Source organism: Dicentrarchus labrax, unplaced genomic scaffold (assembly GCF_905237075.1).
Source record: "Dicentrarchus labrax unplaced genomic scaffold, dlabrax2021, whole genome shotgun sequence".
Lineage (NCBI taxonomy): Eukaryota > Metazoa > Chordata > Actinopteri > Moronidae > Dicentrarchus > Dicentrarchus labrax.
This window is the reverse complement of record NW_026136718.1, coordinates 2,284,460-2,303,983: the sequence shown is the minus strand read 5'-3', so window position 1 is coordinate 2,303,983 and position 19,524 is coordinate 2,284,460. Positions and strand designations below refer to the sequence as shown.

The window sequence follows — 19,524 nt, the reverse complement described above, 5'->3', positions numbered from 1 at the left end:
TAGTTTTTGTAATTTTTTGGGCATAAATTGTTCGATAGTGGAACAATATAACTGAAGTCTTAAAGATACTTTTATAGAATCAATATATTGTCTGGTCACTGTGATAAACTCCTACCTGGAGACTCTGTAGGCTCGGCTCTCTTTGCAGGATCTCCTTCTTAAACTCTGAATGTGAGATATCCAGACTGTGTTTCCGGCTCCCTACGGTCGCTCCCACCGCCATCTTCTTCTCCCCCACCGCTGCCACCCCGGAGGGAGACGAGGGGGAGTTAGAGAGGGAGGAGGCCAGCTTCTCAGCCGACTGCACCCTCTTGAGGAGCGGAGACCGCGGCGGCTCGGCACTCTTCGGCCTGGATATCTGCCTCACCAGGGGTGGGGAGGAGTGGAGCTTCACAGGGAACGACTGACCCACCGCGGACTGTCCGAGAGCGTGGCTGGGCAGCGGGGAGGGCGAGCGCTGCGGCGAGCTGCTTTGAGGGGTGGGCGAAGGCGTGCGGGCCAGAGGGGAGAGCGGGATGTTGCCGGCAGACTTGCGTCGGGGTGAGCGGTACTGGCGCTGGAGCTTCGGGGCGAGGCCGTGCAGGGAGCTGGGCCGGATGTGGCCGGAGCTCGCCGGGGAGTTCGGGACACTGGAGCTCGGGGAGCTGCTCTGAGACGAGTTCCCGCCAACTGAGGAGCAGAAAGGAATAATGTTAATAATATATTAAAGTTATTCTTGCTCCTACAGTCGTAAGTTTTTCTGCGTCTCTCACCGGAGTGGGTGGAGTCCGGCGTGGACCTGTAGCCCTGCGTCGGGCTCCGTGGCGACAGATTGTGCGTGGGCGAGCCGGGGCCGCTCTCCCCTGAGGAGAGAGAGCGGTTGAGAGAGGACAGACTGCGGCTGGTGTGGAGGAGAGACGCCTGCTTGGTGATCTTCCTGAACAGAGACGTCCTCTTCTTGCTGCTGCACGAAAAAAAACACACAAACATCTCAACTCAGTGACTCGCCGCCTTAAATACGCACAGTGTGGCGCCCGATGGTTTGTGTCTCACCTGTCCTGTCCCTCCTTGGTCTTGGTCTTCTTGTTGCGTCTCGCCATCTTGGATTTGTGGCTGGTCTTTCGGGCGGGGCCGATCTTGATGGACGTGTTCTCAAACGGGGTGGTGGAGATGGACACTTTGGCTCCGCTCTGAGGGGGAGACAAACGTTGTTTCAGTGATTTTACTGAATACAAGAAGCAGAAATAAGTGTTTCTGTGTTTCTGTGTTCGGTACCTTCAGTATGAGCTCCACCACCTCCGTGTGAACCAGACCGTGAACCGCCTCTCCATTAACGTGGGTGATCAGGTCTCCCTCCCTCAGCCCCGCCTCATCGGCCGGGCCGCCCTCCTCCACGTGCTGAAGGGAAGAGAGAGAGAGATGGTCAGAAAGAAAGGAAGGTGGAGAGTAAAGAATGAGAGAGGAAGAGGAACAGGAAGAAGAGAAGAGAAACACACACACACACACACGCCACAGTCTCCTCCAGTAACCACAGCGAGCGGGACTCACCCAGACCATGTGGTGAACCGTGTAGATGTCAGAGTCGCCCATGTAAACCCGGATGGCCCTCAGGGTGAAGCCGTATTTCTTGCCCGCTCTGTGGATCACGATGGCGGGCTTGACGTTGCTCACTGCCGGGGAAAGGTCTCGGCTCGGGGAGGAGTCCCGCGATGACGGGTTGGACGACAGCGAGTGGGGCGACATCGGGCTCGCCAACGGAGAGGCTCCGTGGTGGTCTAAGAGCAGACGGATGATGAGGTCGGTGTCCGTGTAGAATGTTTTTAAGTACAATCACAGACTTTCTTTCACACTTAAACTTTCCCTGTTACGTCTGTGAAGATCCTGATATTTTCTGAGACGGTATAAAAAGCTTGAGAAATACTAATCACACCTAATCAGACACGGGAGCTTGAATGTGGCACTCACTGTGCTCCTGGCGCTCAGCATTCAGCCGCAGCGTCTCCCCCCTCTCACACTGACCTGCAGGGATCATCAGCGACAGCGTGGTGGCGGAGGCCGACTTGATGACCTTGTTGAGCGGCCTGGAGCTCGGCGTCGCCGCGTGTTTGTCCGCGTCTCCGGAGAGCAGCCGATGGCGAGCCCTGCGAGCCGCCAGGTCGCTGATAGCTCTCGGAGTGGATGGAGAGTCGCTGTCTGACGCACCTTTAACAGCACCGCCGTTACTGCCTGAACTACCCGCTGAGGAGGACAGGAGAGAGCGGACACTCAGATACATTCAGCTGTGTGTGTGTTAGTCAATGAATGGAGCTAAAATACAGTTCAGAGAATTAATATCTTATACATATTAATATCATATATATATATATATATATATATATATGTGTATATACATAAAGTCAGAATATTGGGGATCAGTGTAAAAGACAAATAAAATAAAGCTTAAGTTAAAACAGTAATTTAAATTAAAACTTGTTTCCACAACCCTTTCAACATCAAATTCAAGGACTTTTCAGGCCCAATTCCCTCAAATTCAAGGACCCAACATGGCGTAGTTTAAGACACAGATCGAGGTCAGTTACTGTTTTAATGCTGATCATTTTTAAAACGAGAACTAGCAGCTTCAAGCACTTTCAATGAGGCCTTTATCTTTTCCTCCTCTAATTCACAGATTCAAGGACCTGTGGGAACCCTTTCAGTCGCAATGACACATCTGTGGTCACAACTAAACAGATCATTTTCAAGCCACTTGTTCAGTCCCCGCCTGCTGTTAGCCGCTGATTTAAAAGTGAAGACGATGTGTAGCTGTGTCTCGTGTGTTTGCACTGACGTGTGAGCGTGGTCTTGCTCAGCTGACTGGAGGTGGAGCTCGGCGTGGTGGGAGACTCGTCCAGCTTCAGCTCTCTCTCCACTGGGAGCTCTGGGATGGCGAGGGGCAGCTCGTCACACCGCGGGCCCCTCACTGCGCTCGGACCCAACAGGCTGGGGCTCTTACGACTTCCGGCCGCACCTGAGAGAGCGACGATACAGAGTCAGCCACGTTTCTTCTCTGTCTGAAACTAAACATCATTACAGTTCGGGAGTTTTTTCCATCAGTTTCTGCGTCTGTTTAGGGTGTCGCTGTCATCTAGTGTCTATGAATCTCTCAGAAACTCTCACTGGGACACTTTACACTGCTGTGAGGGAATGTAACAGGGATTTCTAGCTTTTTCTAGACCTGTTTTTCAGCTTCATCTGGGTCAGACACGTCACATATCTTACAGCCTTTTCTACAGCAGCCTTAACATCTTTCTCCTATTCTGTCCACTGTTTCTGGGCCGATCAGTTTCCCTGCCGACAGCGAGCAACCGTCAGGATATCCTTCCCGTGTCCTACCTTGATCTCCCTCTTCCTCCGAGGAGATGGCAAAGCGTGGCATCTCGATGATGGCTGAACAGCAGCGCCTCCGGACTGTCAGCGGCGGGCTGGAGTCGCTCTCCGTGTGGGACGACTCCGAGACAGACAGACGCTTCCGCAGGCTGGTGGTGAGGGGGGAGATAGAGAGGAGATGATAAACACACATAAAACACCAACCAGACCACAATGATGAAAAATACTTTTAAATTGCTCTGAATCAAGAAAGAAAACCTAAAAAACTTTCACACAGTAGCAGCAAATATCTCCATATTTTAAATGAAATTGTTATTTTTGGATTATTAATTAAGATGTTAACAATGAGAAGAAATTCTGTTAAGTACAGGAGATGAACTGGAGATACAGGCTGTGTGGGGGTTTAAAGGAGGTGAAGAACTCACATCTCTGGAGATCCCACCAGCCAGGATCGATCTCTGGACTTAAGTCCGCTCAGGCTGTCGATACGATCTCCTCCCTCCTCGCTGAGGCTGCGTTTGGTGGGAGGAGGAGTCCTCTTCTCTTCGTGCAGAGACAGACGCTCCATGCTGCTGTACACCTGCACACAACACGTCATACAGTATGTGAAGCTACACGCTTTCTGCCTGGACCTGATGCCACCTGAAGTCTTTACAGCGAGGTTTAAGGTGGACTTAAAATGAATGAATATGGATTATATTATACTACAGATACATTATTAACTCATAGAAATGGTCCACCAGGGCCTACATTGGTATTTTTGCTTATTGTGACGTATCTTAAACTATTCATATTCCCTCACATCTGTACAACCTAAAGCTAAAAGGTTATATCAGTCAAAAGTATTTAAATTGAGTCATAAATATAAAGAAATACAATAATTTGACCTATTTTTTCATTCAATTTCATTAAATAAAAACAAGAAACACAGTGATTCATAAGATTTCTAAATGTAGAAACATGAACAGAATATTTCTGGACGATTCTCAGTTTTACTTTCATGTTTTAGCTGCTTTATTTTAGATCAATTTAAACAGGATAATGTAAAAAAACATCTGCATGTAGGATGTCTGCTGGGTTTAGAGCCTATTCAATTATTATTTGTAAAAAGTTGTGGTTAAAAAAAGAAATCTGCATCTGAATATTCACAAATATTGATCCCTGTGGACCAGAACCTTCTTCAGAACTGATTGTTTTAATTTTCTCTGTTGGTAAATATACTATAATAATAATAACGTGTATAATAATGTCTCATAAATGTATAATTCCAAATGTAAAATATGTTAAACAGAGTATTAAAATGCATAAAATAATAACAATAATAAAAACTCATATTGTTTTTAGTTTTAGAGAGTTTTACCGATGATTGAACTTTATATTCATCTACTGAGATTGTTTATCGACAGCTCATATCTCAGGAGAACGTTCACACATGCTTTCAGACAGGATCGTTCTGTATGTGCAAGCTGTGAGGACGTGTAGGAGCTGTGTCGGAGGGTACCTTGCTGAACCGAGGTGAGCAGGAGGAGAACTGTCGAATCTCCACGTGTTCATCGTCGTTGGTGTCGTCCTCTTCTTCTGAATCCAGGTGGTGGTACCGGTCGGAGCGTGCTGAGACACACACACAGACACACAGACAGTGATTAGGCTGCTGACTCTCAGAGAGGGAGAATATCTGGATGAAGCGATCAGAGACGTACTGTCGAAGTAGCTGGTGTCGTCCTCAGACTCCAGCTGGGGAATGAACTCGGCCTTCTGCCTCAGGAGGCTGTTCCAGTCCAGCTCTCTGAAGAACGAGTGCTGCTTCACCTCAAAGGCGCTTCCTGTAGAGATGAAGGAGAGACGGAGGGGGGAAAGAGTGAGATATCGGCAACCACAGCGGCGGATTTGACCGGCTCTGGGCCAAACATTTGCTCTTCCTTCATCCTTTATTTTGACATTCAAAGAGAACCAGTGAGTGTCACCTGTGCCCAGTCTCTCCAGAGGATTCTGTCTCAGCAGTTTGGAGATGAGGTCCTGAGCCTCCTGCGGCAGAGCTTCCTCCTCCTCTGGCCAGATGATCTCGTCTAACACACACAGACAGACAGACACAACGTTACTGTAATGCCTCTGAACGAGTGTATGAGTGAGGAAACACATGAGAGATGATCCGGTGGAAGTCTGGTTTTCTAACGTCAGCCCGACTGAGAGGCTGAGATGTGTTCATGTTTGGAAGCAACATGAAACCAGGTGTTTAATGGTAAATCAGAGTTATTTATTTTAAGGAAATTAGATATCTTGTAGAAAATGAACGGTTGATGGGCGCTGTTCAAATCAAATAAATACATATAACCACAGGAGGAGTAAGAGCCTAAATAAAGAACTACGAACTCACTTACTACTAAAACAGCTCCTCTACTCTAGTGTGTCTAGACAAAGATCCACTGACTGCTTGGACAATGTGGGCAATGTGGACAGTATAGGAGTGGTTCTGGGGGTTATTGAGGATGCTAAATCAATTTCTGGCCTTATTTCAACCTCTGATTGGCTGATTTTGATTAATTAATTAATAATTAATTTTGAGGTTCTTTATATGTTTAATACATTGGATCTGCATTTTAGAATCAGGAAAGCTCAGTGTCATTGGTGTCACTGACTTGTGTCTTTGCTGCTGTTGTTATATATTAAACACATAAATAACCTCAAAATCAATTCAAAAGGAATAAATATGAATCAAAGGGAGATGAAATATGGCTGCTGCGTCCTCAATAACTCACTAAAACCTATTCCTATATTGTCCAGCCAAGCTGTTAGTGGAATATTGTCTGTAGAGGTGATTATTAATGCTAATCACCCAACACATGCAAGTTAGCATGTAGCAGTTTCATAAAACTTTGGGGTTCAACCTTCCCGGGTTTACAATGAGGCTTCTAGTGGCGTCGTCTCAACATGTGATTTCTCACAGTATTGACAGATAAAAACACAGAACCTCAGTTCTTTATCACCTGTGTGCTTCTACGTGGACAGACAGACTCAGACGGTCATAAAGGAGACGCGCTGGGATCAATACAGCTTTATGATCATTGACTTGTCCTTTCATTACAGGCAATTCAAAGGAGGAAAGAAATCACAATTGATTTCATTCCTTTAAGTTCAGCCTGTTCTTTCCCTGCTGCAGAGTCAGAGTCAGACCATTTCAGATGTTTCATACTTTAGTTTTTATATGAAATCTGCAGAGCTGCTTCCTGTTTTAACACATATTAAATGTATGACAGAGGATTTCAGGAAGATTACTCCCTACATGCATTCTGGGCTACGGCCAGTAGGGGGTTCAGTGAGCCCGCAGTGCCCAGACCGACTGTGTGCAGACGACAGCAGTGATTGCATTCACCTTCATTTAATCTCACAAATAAGCAGTTTAGATCAGTGGTTACTCCTTACATCTCTTACTTAGTGAGTCATTTGACATTTTCTGGCCGTTTGATTTGAATAATATTGAGTTGTTGACTGTCCAGTAATCGTAATGTGTAAACCAGGAATATGTTATCTGTTGTTTCCTATGCTGTTCATCAGTCTGTGACCCCTCAGGTGGGTTTAGATTATTTGTTTAATTCCCGACTACAGATCTAGAGACTAAACGGTGTGTCAAGTTTTCATTATGAATTATGTGTAAAATATGATTACTGGGTTGAGATGCTCTGTTTATATGACGTTGATTGATTGTGAGCTTTGGATATGTTATTGTTAATTCATGTGAAATCTGACTAACTGCAGACCGTTCCTGTGTGGGGCAGTTTATCATCAAACACGTTGCCACACGTTTAATATAACAGCTTCTTTTACTTTGGAGTCTCTGGATTTTCATTCCATTGAGTGACTTTATTTTTGTGGTTTTGTTTTGCCCCGATGTCTCAGAAAATACACTCGAGTATGGCAGTATTTTGTTTTGTGAGGCAGTATTGATTTTTGTTATATAGCAGGGTTGTAAAATCATGTTTTGGTGTGTTCTTTACACTATGACAGCTTTAAACTAGAAGAGATACACTGTGTTGTACCTGCTGTGGTGGCTGTAAAGCATCTGTCTGCTGCTCTACAATGACACCAGTGACTACGATGTCACCTAAACTGAGTGAAAGAAAGGCCATCGAACCTGTACTGGAGAACAACGGCGTTAAATCAGAGACAACACTCACCACTGATGACCTGACCGAACAGTTCCTCCGGTGTGTCTCCGAAGAACGGAGCGCAGCCCACCAGGAACTCGTACAGGATGACCCCCATCGCCCACCAGTCCACCGGCTTCCCGTAGCCCTGACGCAGGATCACCTCCGGAGCGATGTACTCCGGAGTGCCGCACACCTGAGGAGGCGTCAAAGCAAAGGAAATCAGTAACAGCCAATTGTACCCTAACAGCAGGAGGGGCAAAGGTTACAGAGGTGCCTTCGAACTCACTGCACAGACTAACAGAAATACAAAAGAACAGAACAATGATTTTGGAAAAGCTTCTTGATTTTGGGCCACAAACTCTCGGGAAGGGAAAGAGGCAAAGCTGGTACCTGCTTGTCGAGGAACTCTCGGGTGTCTTTCTCGATGTGTCCTTCGTACAGGTTCGTGGTCAAACTCATCAAACCGATCTTTGAGAGACCGAAGTCTGTGAGCTTAATGTGTCCCATGGATGTGATGAGAAGACTGCAGGAGAGAATATGAAAGGTTTGAATGAAGTAACGATGATCTGAAGGTAAAATGAGTGTTTCTGTCTCTGGAGTCTGGTGGAGAGTGATAGTGATATTACGGCTGTTTGTGGTTAAACTAAAGGTCTATCTCTGTAGGGATCCTTTCCATAATGCTGTCAGACACTGACAATAACAGCCTGAGTCAAATACGACTGTGTGTGAGAGTGTCTTACTTGTCAGGTTTAAGGTCTCTGTGCACGATGCCATAGTTGTGAAGATACTCTAATGCGAGGACGGTCTCTGCAAAGTACATACGAGCCATATCGACCGGCAGAGCTCCGATATTCTTCAGCAGCGTAGCGCAGTCTCCACCTGCAGAGACAGTCACAGCATTAAACACAACACAACTACTACTAATAATAACAGACTGTACCTGTAACAATGATCATCTTACCCTCCACGTACTCCATCACCATGCAGAGGTGCCTCCGGGTCTCGAAGGAACAGAACATGGAGACAACGAACGGGTTCTCGGCAAACGTCAGGATGTCTCGCTCCACGAAGGCCTGCTGGATCTGGTTCCTCAGGATCAGGTTCTGCTTGTTGATCTTCTTCATGGCAAAACGCTGCCGGGTCTCCTTGTGACGCACCAGGAACACGGCGCTACGCAGGAAGAAAGACAGCGTCAGTCGCAACATCCAATAATCAACTCTATTAGATTCACTCTAACTGTTGATGTTGTGTATTAATGTTTAAATATTAAAGATGTTAATCGTCTGCTGTCTTACCCGTAGGCTCCGTTACTGATGAGCTTGATGTTTTCAAAGTCTTCCTCTCGAGGTGTTTTGGTTTTAGTCTGCGGTGGAGCTGCTGGGACTGTCGTTCCTCGACTCTGAAACACACAGAGAACGACTTTATAATCAATAAATGGATGGAAAGAGGTCATATTTTTTATTTAAGCAACAACTCAGGTTCATACTTTTTGGATTTAAAATGAAACTTTTTGAAAATTATACACAAAAAGCTGTTTGAAATGACACTTTTTTGACTTTGCGACAGACGTAACACCTGTTAAACATGATAATGATATTATTATACACTCACATCCACCGAGTCATCAGTCTCTGGAGTTTCTGGGTTCCCGCTGTCATAACTGCTCAGCTGGGCCATTTCTACAGAGACACAAGTATCAGCTACAGAACTGAGCCAGAAGACGAGAAATAAAGAAATAAAGTGACAAAGAAAAATGTTTCCAATGTGGGTGTCAAAATAAAATGTTAATTCTGAGATGTGTTACCCTCCAGGGGGTCCCTGGTGAGGCCCAGCTGGCTGATGATGTATCGTGGGATGTCGGACTTGATGCCCTGGCCTTCCTTGGCATGGCCCTCAGCTGCTTCTAACAAATGGTAGAACTCCTCAGGATCAAACTCCTGCAGGGAGGAAGGAGGGCCAACAATGATTAAATGGAGAACAGGTTGTCAGGTTTCAGTTGCTGCTGCTGTTTGAGCATCAGCTTGATATTGAGTCTGTTTATTTCCATCTGAAAGTGTTTCCAGACAGACTGCAGTGTGTAAATAGTTTAGAACATATTATATATTATATATACACTCAAGCAGAGCTACTTTTAGCTGAGCTCAAGTTGAGGGTTTTTGTAGGTCTGGTCAGGTCTTTATCCTTTTAGATTCAGTCTTAGATTTGTGAGAACAGACGCTGGTTGTGAAGCATAAAGACTGCAGTGTCCAACAATAAATTCAGCCTTCTGATTGGACCGTAAACTGACCTCGAGTGAAGGCAGATACGAAGGCACGATGGAGGTTTTTTTTGTTCTTGCACACTCAATTTAACTCCTGTGTCCTCTCTGTGTGTGTGTGAGGCTGTAGGAGCAGGGGAGTGTATGTCTTTGTCACACATACAGCAGATACAGTGTACATGTAAACACTCCCTGCCCCCTCTTCTATCTGTGTGCTTCCATTTGTAAAAACCCATCCTGTACGGTGCCACTGCTTCAGCTGCACGTGATTAGTCAAAACTACCGATGTGAGCAGCCTCCCCCGTCCTCCCTCTCCTCCTCCTCACCCTCCACTGCCCCGCCAATTACCCCTCTGTCTCCTACACTTGTTTTTTTTCCCACTTTGTCTTTATCTGTTCTCTCCACTTTCTTTCTGGGGCTGACGCGAGGTTGAATTCAGCCGTTTGACCCTCAGAAGTACACCATCTCGACCCAAACTGATGGAGCTCAGAGTGGAGGAAGGTCGGGGGGGAAAGCGCTGCCCGACCAGCTGAGAGGCGTTAATGTGTCTGCGTGTGTGTGTACATTAGGCTGATTTAAAATTCTCCCAGGAAGTCCATAAATGAATTGCTGTGGTTGAATCATCTCACACCGGGGAGCAGGAAGCTCTAAATTGTGTATTAACCATGCATGGAGTCGAGCTGTGCAATATGAAGAAGCTATTCCAGTTAATACGGCTCATATTTTTCTCTGCAATCTTTCAAACAGACTCTAATTTACAGCAATGAGCAGCCAGCAGCGTGATTAAAATGTATGAAACTACAGTGTAACCGAGCAGGACGAGGCTGATTAAAACATTTAACAAAACAGGACTAGAAGTTCTCAGTAAATCAATGATGGAAACAGACTAACACACACACAGTGTGGCTGACAGACGGCTTATTTAAGGAAGGTTTCTGTGTGTGCTATGTGCTTCTTGTATTTCTTTTTAATAAATCAGGAGTTTCCTTGCAGTTTTCATCATAGCCAATCCCTTTGTGATTTATAACAGCTCAAATAAAGCAGAATTTATTTTATTTTACAGGAAATCCATCTTCTTGGAAGCAGATATGAGCATCTACATTTCCACTCGTCTTCTGAGAGAATTCAGAGAAAAAGATCGCTGCAAGTCTGTTCGCTCCCCGTCTGGTAAACTCCCCTTTCAAGTGTTAAAGCTCATCCTACTGACAATCAAGTTTTAAAATAAATACACAGCAAGGACTACCCAGACTAACCCGGGGGGTCAAGGCCTCCACTAGGGGTCGCCAAAACTTCACAGGGGCTTGAGTGGCCTTCTTGATTTTAAAGGGTTTAAGAAAACTTAAAAATGATACCCAGTAGGGCGATATCTGAGTGTTTTGCTCATTTGTAGTATGTATGATTGTTAATAAATAAAAACAAATACATTATACTGAGAATTGTCTAAAAAGTTGCTTAAAACTCGTCTCTGATCAATATTCAGGAAATAATCTCTGGTTTTACTCAAACTTTCTGCAGTTACTCAGTTCACTGTTTGCGTTCATTGTGCAGTTTATCAGCTGTTCTCTGCTGTTATTGTTCAATATTATATGAAATATAATATGTTTACTTAGTGATAGAAAAGGGCTCTCTTAAGGATAAAGGGTTGGGAACCACTGGTGCAATCTGAGTGAGGAGCTAAAATACAATAAAAAACATGTCTGGGACAACTTGGAAGATTTCCAGGATATTTGGTCATTTTAATTCCAGATTTTTCAGGATGTGTGGGAACTTCGAGTGGTTCGACAACATGACTACAGTCAGTCAGTCAGTCAGTCAGTCAGTCAGTCAGTCAGTCAGTGAATATGTGACAACCATCGTGTTTCTCTCACCAGACACTCCAGCAGACGCGCCGGCCGGGCGATGATGATCATCAGCTTCTTGACGAGCTGAGTGACGAAGGTAACCTCCACACTCTCCGAGCGCTCGTGGGCCTGCACACACAGAGACAACAGACACACGTCAGAGACAACAGACACACATCAGAGACAACAGACACATATCAGAGACAACAGACACATCAGAGAGCATGTTTCACCTCCAGTTTCACTGCCTATTTTAAAATGTTTGAATCCTTGAGAGAAGATAGAGATAGATTAGATTTTAATGCATCTGATCCCTCGTCATAATATCTCTATTATTTTATAATTATATTTTTAATAATTTATCACATCGTGAAGTCCTCTTTGACCTTGAGGGCTGTGCACAGAATGTCTCATATTGTGTTTGTCCTTCACAAACAAAGCAGAACGAGCAGTTTGAGGACAAAGCGGACGTCGGAGTCCTTTCCTTCGGTGACACCTGGAGAGGTAATCTAAATCAGAGCGACCTCCGCCTCGCTCCCCGATATTCGCCGTGAAATGTCTGTCAGTGTGGAGACAGAGCAATTTACCCAGCAATCCACTGTAACGGACTAGAGACATATCTGGAGCAAACACTGATCCCCCGGAAAGAAATGGGCTGGAAGTGTGTGTGTGTGTGTGTGTGTGTGTGTGTGTGTTTGTGTGTGTGTGTAACAGTTACAAACCACCCACTGTAAAACATGTTTCATTGTAATGTATGTGTGTCAGTGTGTATGTATAATGTATGTACTGTATGTGGGTGTCAGACAGGCTAACAGAGAGGAGGTGGTGGTTCATAAACAAAGCGTGGTTGCTGTTAGTCTAACAGACCCGCAACAACTCCCCCCCTGAATTATTTATAACTGTAATGAAACCTGGAGGGGTGTCGGGGATGTGTGTGTGTGTGGCACTGTATGTGCACGCTAAAGATGTGTGTCAGTGTGTGTGTATATGTAAGCGTGAAGGAGACTGAATGTGTGTGTGTGTGGTGACTGTACAGGCCAGTGATCGGTGAATAATGGACAGCCGAGGGACGGACTCCCACTGTGCAGCGGCTAATTAACCAGTCAGAGAGAGTGTGAGTGTGTGTGTGTGAGAGACAGACTGTATACACACTCTGCATGTCTAATGTGAAAAAGACTCCCTGGTGGATACACAGTATAGAAAATGTGCTATAACAGCTTGTATGCATGATATAATGTGTAGAGTTTATCATAAAGATATATATATATATATATTCTAATGTAAATATTGGTTGGAAAAAGCTTTTAAAAAATCTATAAATGAAGAATAAACTTTCAGATTAAAGATGAATTTGTTGTTGCCTGGCTTATTTTTAACCACCAAAAATAATTTACTGTTCATAATTGAGGCTAAATTTAAACACAAATTACCTTATTTAAAATTCATTACAGCTCAGTTTAAGGTATTAGTGCGACTGTCGAGGCTGCGTGATTAAACTAATTAAAAATAAAAGTCTTCTTCAGTTTGGCTGACCTTTCAGCTGTGGTAACGTCCCTGCAGTTTACTCTGTATTGTTATTTTAACCCCCCAATAACAACAGAATTAAGTCTTATTTTCCTCAACTTTTTGTTCAATTTGTGTTGTTGTTTAAACTTATGTGTGCCAATTAAATTTTGGAGGAAGTTTACATAAAAGAAGTAAGTTAAATATTTTCTGTTAGTGTTTTTTATGCTGTAAAATTTTTAAACATAAACAGTGGCCGAAAATATTTTCTGTTAGCGTGATAATCATGACAAAAACAAAAAGTTGCCTTTTTTTTACCGTTTGAATAATAGTTATAATTTCCGTTCTGATGCCGTTACATTGAGATAATAAAGGTTACTGTGATATTTTATAGATTTCTTAAACAATAGCCAATAATTCTGCATTCTTTTAATCAGCAGCAGACTGCATGATCAATACTAATATTTCCCCAAACACATATTTAACTTTATAACATTATTAATCCAATCAATGTGGAAGACCTGTGAGTGCTTACAGAGGTGACGTCACCTCTCGTGCAGCCTGTTAGCACGCTCAGCGCTTTCAGGTGAAGTTTCCACCTGAAAGCCGATTAAAGCCAGATGTTTGCAGCTGTCGCTGACCCCCCCCCCAATAAACACAATGGAGGTTCGGAGCCACCGACGGACGCTCGCTGACGGATCACCAGAGCTGAGTTAGCACTCTGCCTTCCCCTCTGCCCTCAGGTGACCTACAAGGGTCTAACAGGAGGGGGTCTCCCAGGGGCTCCAAGCAGAGGATGGAGTGGATGCAGGTTGCCATGGTGACCGGCTGGCAGGTCACTAAGGCCCCCCCCCCCCATGTGACAGGGATGGATGAGGGGAGAGGAAGAGAGGACGAGCGAGTGGAGAGGAGGGAGAAGGGTAAAAGGTGGAGGAGAGATAAAAGGACGAGAGCGGGAGCCGAGGAGGACGGAAGGAGGAGAGGTGAGTCGGCCTCCTGCGAGCTCTGTAATGGGGTCGTGACACGAGGGGAGGAAGAACGGATGGATGAATAAAGAAATGGATAAGGAAAGAGGACAAAGGCAAAGGGTTGAGACCTGAAGACGTGGACGGATGAAAACTAAAATGTAGTGATTTTAAAAGCTGAAAACAAACCTGATCTGATGGAGGATTGATTAATATCTCACAACAGAACAACTACACGGTTTAACAATAAGAACTACAAAGAATCAGTGTCTGGGTTTTCTTACAGTTAAAGGGTCAGTTCACTCAAATCATTGACTGTTTCTAGAGAGAAAAGTTACTGTTGACTGTTAAATAAAGAAACTCCATTAACTCTAACTGAACTGAGGAGGCTGATATTTCTGGGGTGACGATATGTGATGATATTAACCGTCAGATGATTGATGAAGCACTGTGGATCTATTCCTTTAAGTCGAGCGCTACGAATGTATTCATATCTTAATACAATATAAAGTTACAGACCTTAATAAATTCTGATCTATAATACATCCACATTATCAAACCAACAGTGTCTTCATGGTTAGATACAAGTTAAAAGTGAGCACATTCTTCTTTGTGATTTGGGTGAACTGACCCTGATAAGAGTTCAGACCTCAGTCCCGATACCGAAGGATCTTCCTGACATCTGAGTGTCCAACAGTTCTCAAATATTCAACTAAACTCACACAACAGAGCAGTGAATGCACCATCAGCCTGTAATGTCCTGAAAGGAAAAACTAATCCAGAGGCATTAAATAATTTGTGTACGACTTACAATATAGTCTAAAAAGCATATTGTCCCTTCAGTGCTTAATTAAAGAATCTATTTAAATACTGAACATCAGTAAAAATGCCCCAATGACTCATTAAAATGTCTGAATTATTAACGAGCCACAGACACAAAAAAAAAAACACCCACAGCGGTTGACTGATGACGAGAAGATTTAATAATTAATGTAAGTGTCAGCGACCTCTGGAACGAGCTCAGTTAGTTTAGGGAATATTTTTTAAAAGCGGTCTCAAAACACCACGCCAAGACAACTGATAAACAATCACAAATCAATGACTTTCTGTGTGACATAAAACCAACCCGGAGCTCAGAGTCGATTCAAAGTTACAGAGAGTTGATTCACTTTCTAACTATTAGCATCAAAAGCTAACAATGCTAACAGCCCGAAGCTCCGGAGACATCGTCCAATAAAGCTCGACTGAAACCGAAATGGACTCAACTGTAAAGCCTGCGTCTGCCTCCTCCTCTTCCTCCTCCTCCTCCCAGCTGTGAGTGAACACCTTCCACTCGCTCCTCCTCATCACCTCCTCCAGCACCTCCTCCTCCACCAGCCTCGTCTGCCACGATACTCGAGACATGTTTCCACCGAAAAAACCCCAAAAAACGATCCATAAACAGCGCAGGCGGGGAGGCCGTTCTCACACCTCCGTCCACCTGCTCCTCATCCTCTCCTCTCTCTCCTCTGGAGGTCTGCTCCACCTGCTGCCTGCACTTGGCCGCCCGCCAAAAACCCCCCCCACAACAACCTAACGCCGCCTAATTGGTGATGTCATCATCCAGCCCGCATTGCAGCTTCAGCATCACCGCCAGATGTGTTCGAGTCCAGTTTCCTCACACCCTCCAAAAGCATTCAAACGGGCTCCGTGCACACACATCCGACCTCCCCTCCGCGAGCCCACCGGCCAATCAGAGGCCGAGGAATCCCCTGGAATCCCCGCCCAGCCCAAAAAACCCTCCGACTGCACCTCCTTCACCTCCTCCTGCTCGTCTGCGAGAGTCATCTGTCAGCCCCCGGTGACTGCTGGAGTGTGAAATTAAAATCGGGTGTGTGTGTGCTCGCCTGCATATGTGTGTGTGTGTGTCTATGATTGAGAGATAGTTTGTGTGTGTGTGTGTGTGTGTGTGTGTGTCCCCCAGTAGAACAGAAGGTCAATAAGAGGCCGGTGGGAGCCATAATGTCACCCCCCCGCCCCCAGGGCTCTGGAAAACTGAGCTAATAGAGATGTCACCGCTGCCGCAGACATGTAAATATATTTCTGTGTTCACACAACAACTGTCCCGAATGCTCCCAGCATGCCGAGCAGAACCAGAGCGGTGGTGAAGGAATGTGTGAGAGTTTGTGTGTTTGCAGCCGGGGGCCGCAGTCTTTGTGCCTTCGTATGACATCACACGGCGGTCGTAACCCGTGATGAGTGGACGGAGGAGCGCGTCACGCCGTGAGTTGTTCCACGGTAAACTGAGCGTGACGAGCAAGGTGCCACAGTCATGATGTCTTCATCGGAGGCCGGCGGACATTTTGAGTTATCGATAGAGGAAATAAATGTGAAGGTTTTATTTGAGGCGTTCGTAACGTTTGATTTCTATATGTTCAGTTAGCCGACCTCACACTGAGTTCAATAAGTTACATTAGCACTTAATTGGAAGTTAACAGTGTCTCCAGTTTCCCTCTAATTACAGATCTGAACCCTTTCCAGGAACGACCGGTTACATTAATTTATAAGAAATAATGAGGAGATTGTTCTTCCTGTGCTCCAGTTCTCCGTGTGCAATCAAAAGCAATCTTAGGAAACCCACAATGCAATTCTCTGCTTATGATAGATTGATACGATAGAATATTAGTCATGCAACTCTAAAGTGGTGACGCAAAAATGATGCTGATTCATAAGCGTCTGGAAGCTCAATTTCCTGCTCGACACAGAGTGAACTGTTTAATATACAAACTACTGAGTGTTTAATATATAAACTACTGAGTGTTTAATATATAAACTACTGACTGTTTAATATACAAACTACTGACTGTTTAATATATAAACTACTGACTGTTTAATATATAAACTACTGAGTGTTTAATATATAAACTACTGAGTGTTTAATATATAAACTACTGAGTGTTTAATATATAAACTGTATATAAAACTGTTGAATAAATAAGAGATGTTGATCAGTTTTTGTGTTATGTTGTTTAATGGATTTAATGCCACATGTGAATCCCTGTCACTGGTTTTTATGTTGTAATGGTGTTATATGAATAAGCTTGTCCTTGTCAGACATTAAAAATATTAAAATAAATCTCCACAAAACTGAAGCTGTTTGGTGCACGGAGACATTTTCATACCCGTATTTTTGGAGTCCAATCAGATCGCATTCAGATCTCACAGGTCGGATCGTGTTTCACCATCTTACACAGTTACTTTTCTAAAAGTTGCTTTTTTGGAGTGAATAAACTGTTGTTCCACTTACATCTTGCAGCAGCTTCTCCAGGTTCTCCTGGAGCTCGTAGAAGTAGCGGGAGGTGATGAGGCGGTCTCTGCTTTTCTCCAGGCAGTCCCTGGACAGCTCTATCAGCTGATGGTGGATGAAGCTCAGGACCCCGTCGGCCAGCGGGCAGACCTTATCCGGGGCCGTGGAGGAGAGCAGCTCAGCCAGACGCTCCTCCATTTGAGCCGTCGCCTGAGGGGAGGGAAGGGGGGGAGGCAATTAGAGGGAGGGAGGGGGGAGACAAGGATGAGTCATAGAGGAGCATACCAGAGAACATACGTGAGCAAACACCTGCACGTGTTCACTATAATGAGAGATATTATATAGAGTTAATCCCTTCACATTACACCAGGAATTATTCACACATGCCTGCAGGCCGACACACAACCCTGAGCACCAGATTACATCTTCATAATAACATTCACACCAATATTGACAATAACTGGACCCTAACTCTAAAGTCTGAGAGTTAACATTGATCATTGATCACACTTCCTGCAGGTTCTTCACAATAAAAGCCCTCCAGCAAAGAGAACTGCCTTTTCTTTAAGCAGCTGCAGGAAGTGTGGCGTCAAAAATAACTTAGACATAAACATAAAGTTTGGGAACTGATCTAAATCGAGATCACAAAACACACAATGAGCACACGATGTGTCTGCTCATCCTGTTACATCCACAGTGGATTCATTCTGTACAGTGAGTCTGCAGCACAAACCTTGGGGAACCTCTCAGTGTACACATGGTTCATCATCACAATCTCATGGTCGAAGGAGATAGGCGAGCGCCCGGGACTGAAACAGAAACAGAAACACAGATACAGATGAGTGGAAGCTTTAATGACGTTGTCAGACTTCCTGCAGAGTCTTTTGTAATTCAGACCACAAGTGGAAACAGAGGCATCAACCTCCATGTTGTTAAATCAAGAAACATTAAACTACACTACTTCTTTTACAATTCTAACTTCTGAAACCTCTAAAAATGCATTATTATATTATTTATTGAGCACTGATGCACACACTTGTGACCAGTATATGTTTGACCTTTCTGTTACCTTTTACATGCAGGTGGAAGAAAACAATGCTTTAAAAATGTTTAGGAAGCTTAAAAGGATAGTTTTGGATATTATAAGTGGGGGTTGTATGAGGTATTTATCCATATTCAGTGTATCACCTACAGAAGTCGGCGTGTTCAGAGTTTAAAGAAATAATAGAAAGCTAAGCAATGTGCTGCTGTGGAGCTGCGACAAAATGCATTTACACACCTAAAAAATCGAAGTGTACCATATATTTAGAATATTTTCAGTTCTTTCAGTGTTGAGTAATTCAACCTTGCAGACCTCTATCGGTTGGTTTGTTTATTGTGTAACTTTGGTGTTTTAAAGAGTTAGTTTGGCTCTGAGTTAATGTTAGCTGCTGTGGATCGAGGCAGCGGTGAACCAGCACCTCCTCCTGTGCTCTGCGAGGTAAAATGACTGTTTTTATCAGAGGAGTCTGGTGGCTGTGAAGAGAGCGGTACGAGGCTTCAGTTTCCCATCAGAAGGAGTGAAAATGTTCTAAATAAAGCCTTTTTTTGTGGCTAAAACACATTTGGTTGCATCCACAGCACTGCTCTGCTTCTGAGCTGGTACTCCTGTCAGCTTCTGATTATGTTACCTCATAAAACCTGAACTCTCCCCAGAATCCCCGGATAGGTTGTCAATATATAACAACGTTTGGGTCTCCAGTCTGTGCTCCTCACGTAGTCTGAAAGATAAACCCTAGACAATCTTTTAAAAACCCACGAGGCCCTGCAGCGGTTCTGAAGGTATTTGCACAATCCTTAAATGTTCTTTCAAGCATCTGGATAAAAAAGATTTTTAATTTGTTTCCAGAGGTTGGGACTTTATTTCCTAATCCAAACAAAGATAGAAGCCAGATGACTTTTGGTTTTTCAGAGATTTTCAGACTCTGTGACTCTCTGTAATGACTCCACACGATAAGGACAAACTGGGGTGAGTAGAAAGAGGTTTAGACAACGTAGCTGACAATGTTTTTAATGGGATTTGAACAGGAAAAGTTTAATTTATGTATCACATTGTTAGATAGAATTTATTGCTGTGTTTTTACATGTGTGACGGCTCTACTGGTTCAGCAGTGTGTGTTGGACTATCCTGGTCCTCATAGAG

At 44.3% G+C, this 19,524-nt stretch overlaps 1 protein-coding gene across 19 annotated transcripts in view; it reads right to left on the bottom strand.

The window, feature by feature from the left end:
• The window catches only part of mast2 (microtubule associated serine/threonine kinase 2), a 170,643-nt gene that overhangs the window by 5,483 nt on the left and 145,636 nt on the right, over positions 1-19,524 (bottom strand). For 13 of the 19 annotated variants that reach the window (XM_051375728.1, XM_051375731.1, XM_051375733.1 and 10 more), the window contains 22 exons: positions 18,076-18,151; positions 17,343-17,552; positions 11,616-11,717; positions 9,295-9,427; positions 9,102-9,169; positions 8,786-8,889; positions 8,452-8,660; positions 8,231-8,369; positions 7,881-8,013; positions 7,518-7,683; positions 5,310-5,411; positions 5,046-5,168; positions 4,847-4,956; positions 3,771-3,925; positions 3,352-3,494; positions 2,807-2,986; positions 1,945-2,217; positions 1,528-1,754; positions 1,255-1,377; positions 1,033-1,169; positions 753-943; positions 116-669 (listed from right to left, as the gene is read on the bottom strand). In XM_051375728.1, coding sequence (XP_051231688.1) covers positions 116-669; positions 753-943; positions 1,033-1,169; positions 1,255-1,377; positions 1,528-1,754; positions 1,945-2,217; positions 2,807-2,986; positions 3,352-3,494; positions 3,771-3,925; positions 4,847-4,956; positions 5,046-5,168; positions 5,310-5,411; positions 7,518-7,683; positions 7,881-8,013; positions 8,231-8,369; positions 8,452-8,660; positions 8,786-8,889; positions 9,102-9,169; positions 9,295-9,427; positions 11,616-11,717; positions 17,343-17,552; positions 18,076-18,151 — 3,658 coding nt within the window. The remainder of the gene's footprint in view (positions 1-115; positions 670-752; positions 944-1,032; positions 1,170-1,254; positions 1,378-1,527; positions 1,755-1,944; positions 2,218-2,806; positions 2,987-3,351; positions 3,495-3,770; positions 3,926-4,846; positions 4,957-5,045; positions 5,169-5,309; positions 5,412-7,517; positions 7,684-7,880; positions 8,014-8,230; positions 8,370-8,451; positions 8,661-8,785; positions 8,890-9,101; positions 9,170-9,294; positions 9,428-11,615; positions 11,718-17,342; positions 17,553-18,075; positions 18,152-19,524) is intronic. The other 6 variants (XM_051375736.1, XM_051375739.1, XM_051375747.1 and 3 more) reach the window with 3 other exon arrangements.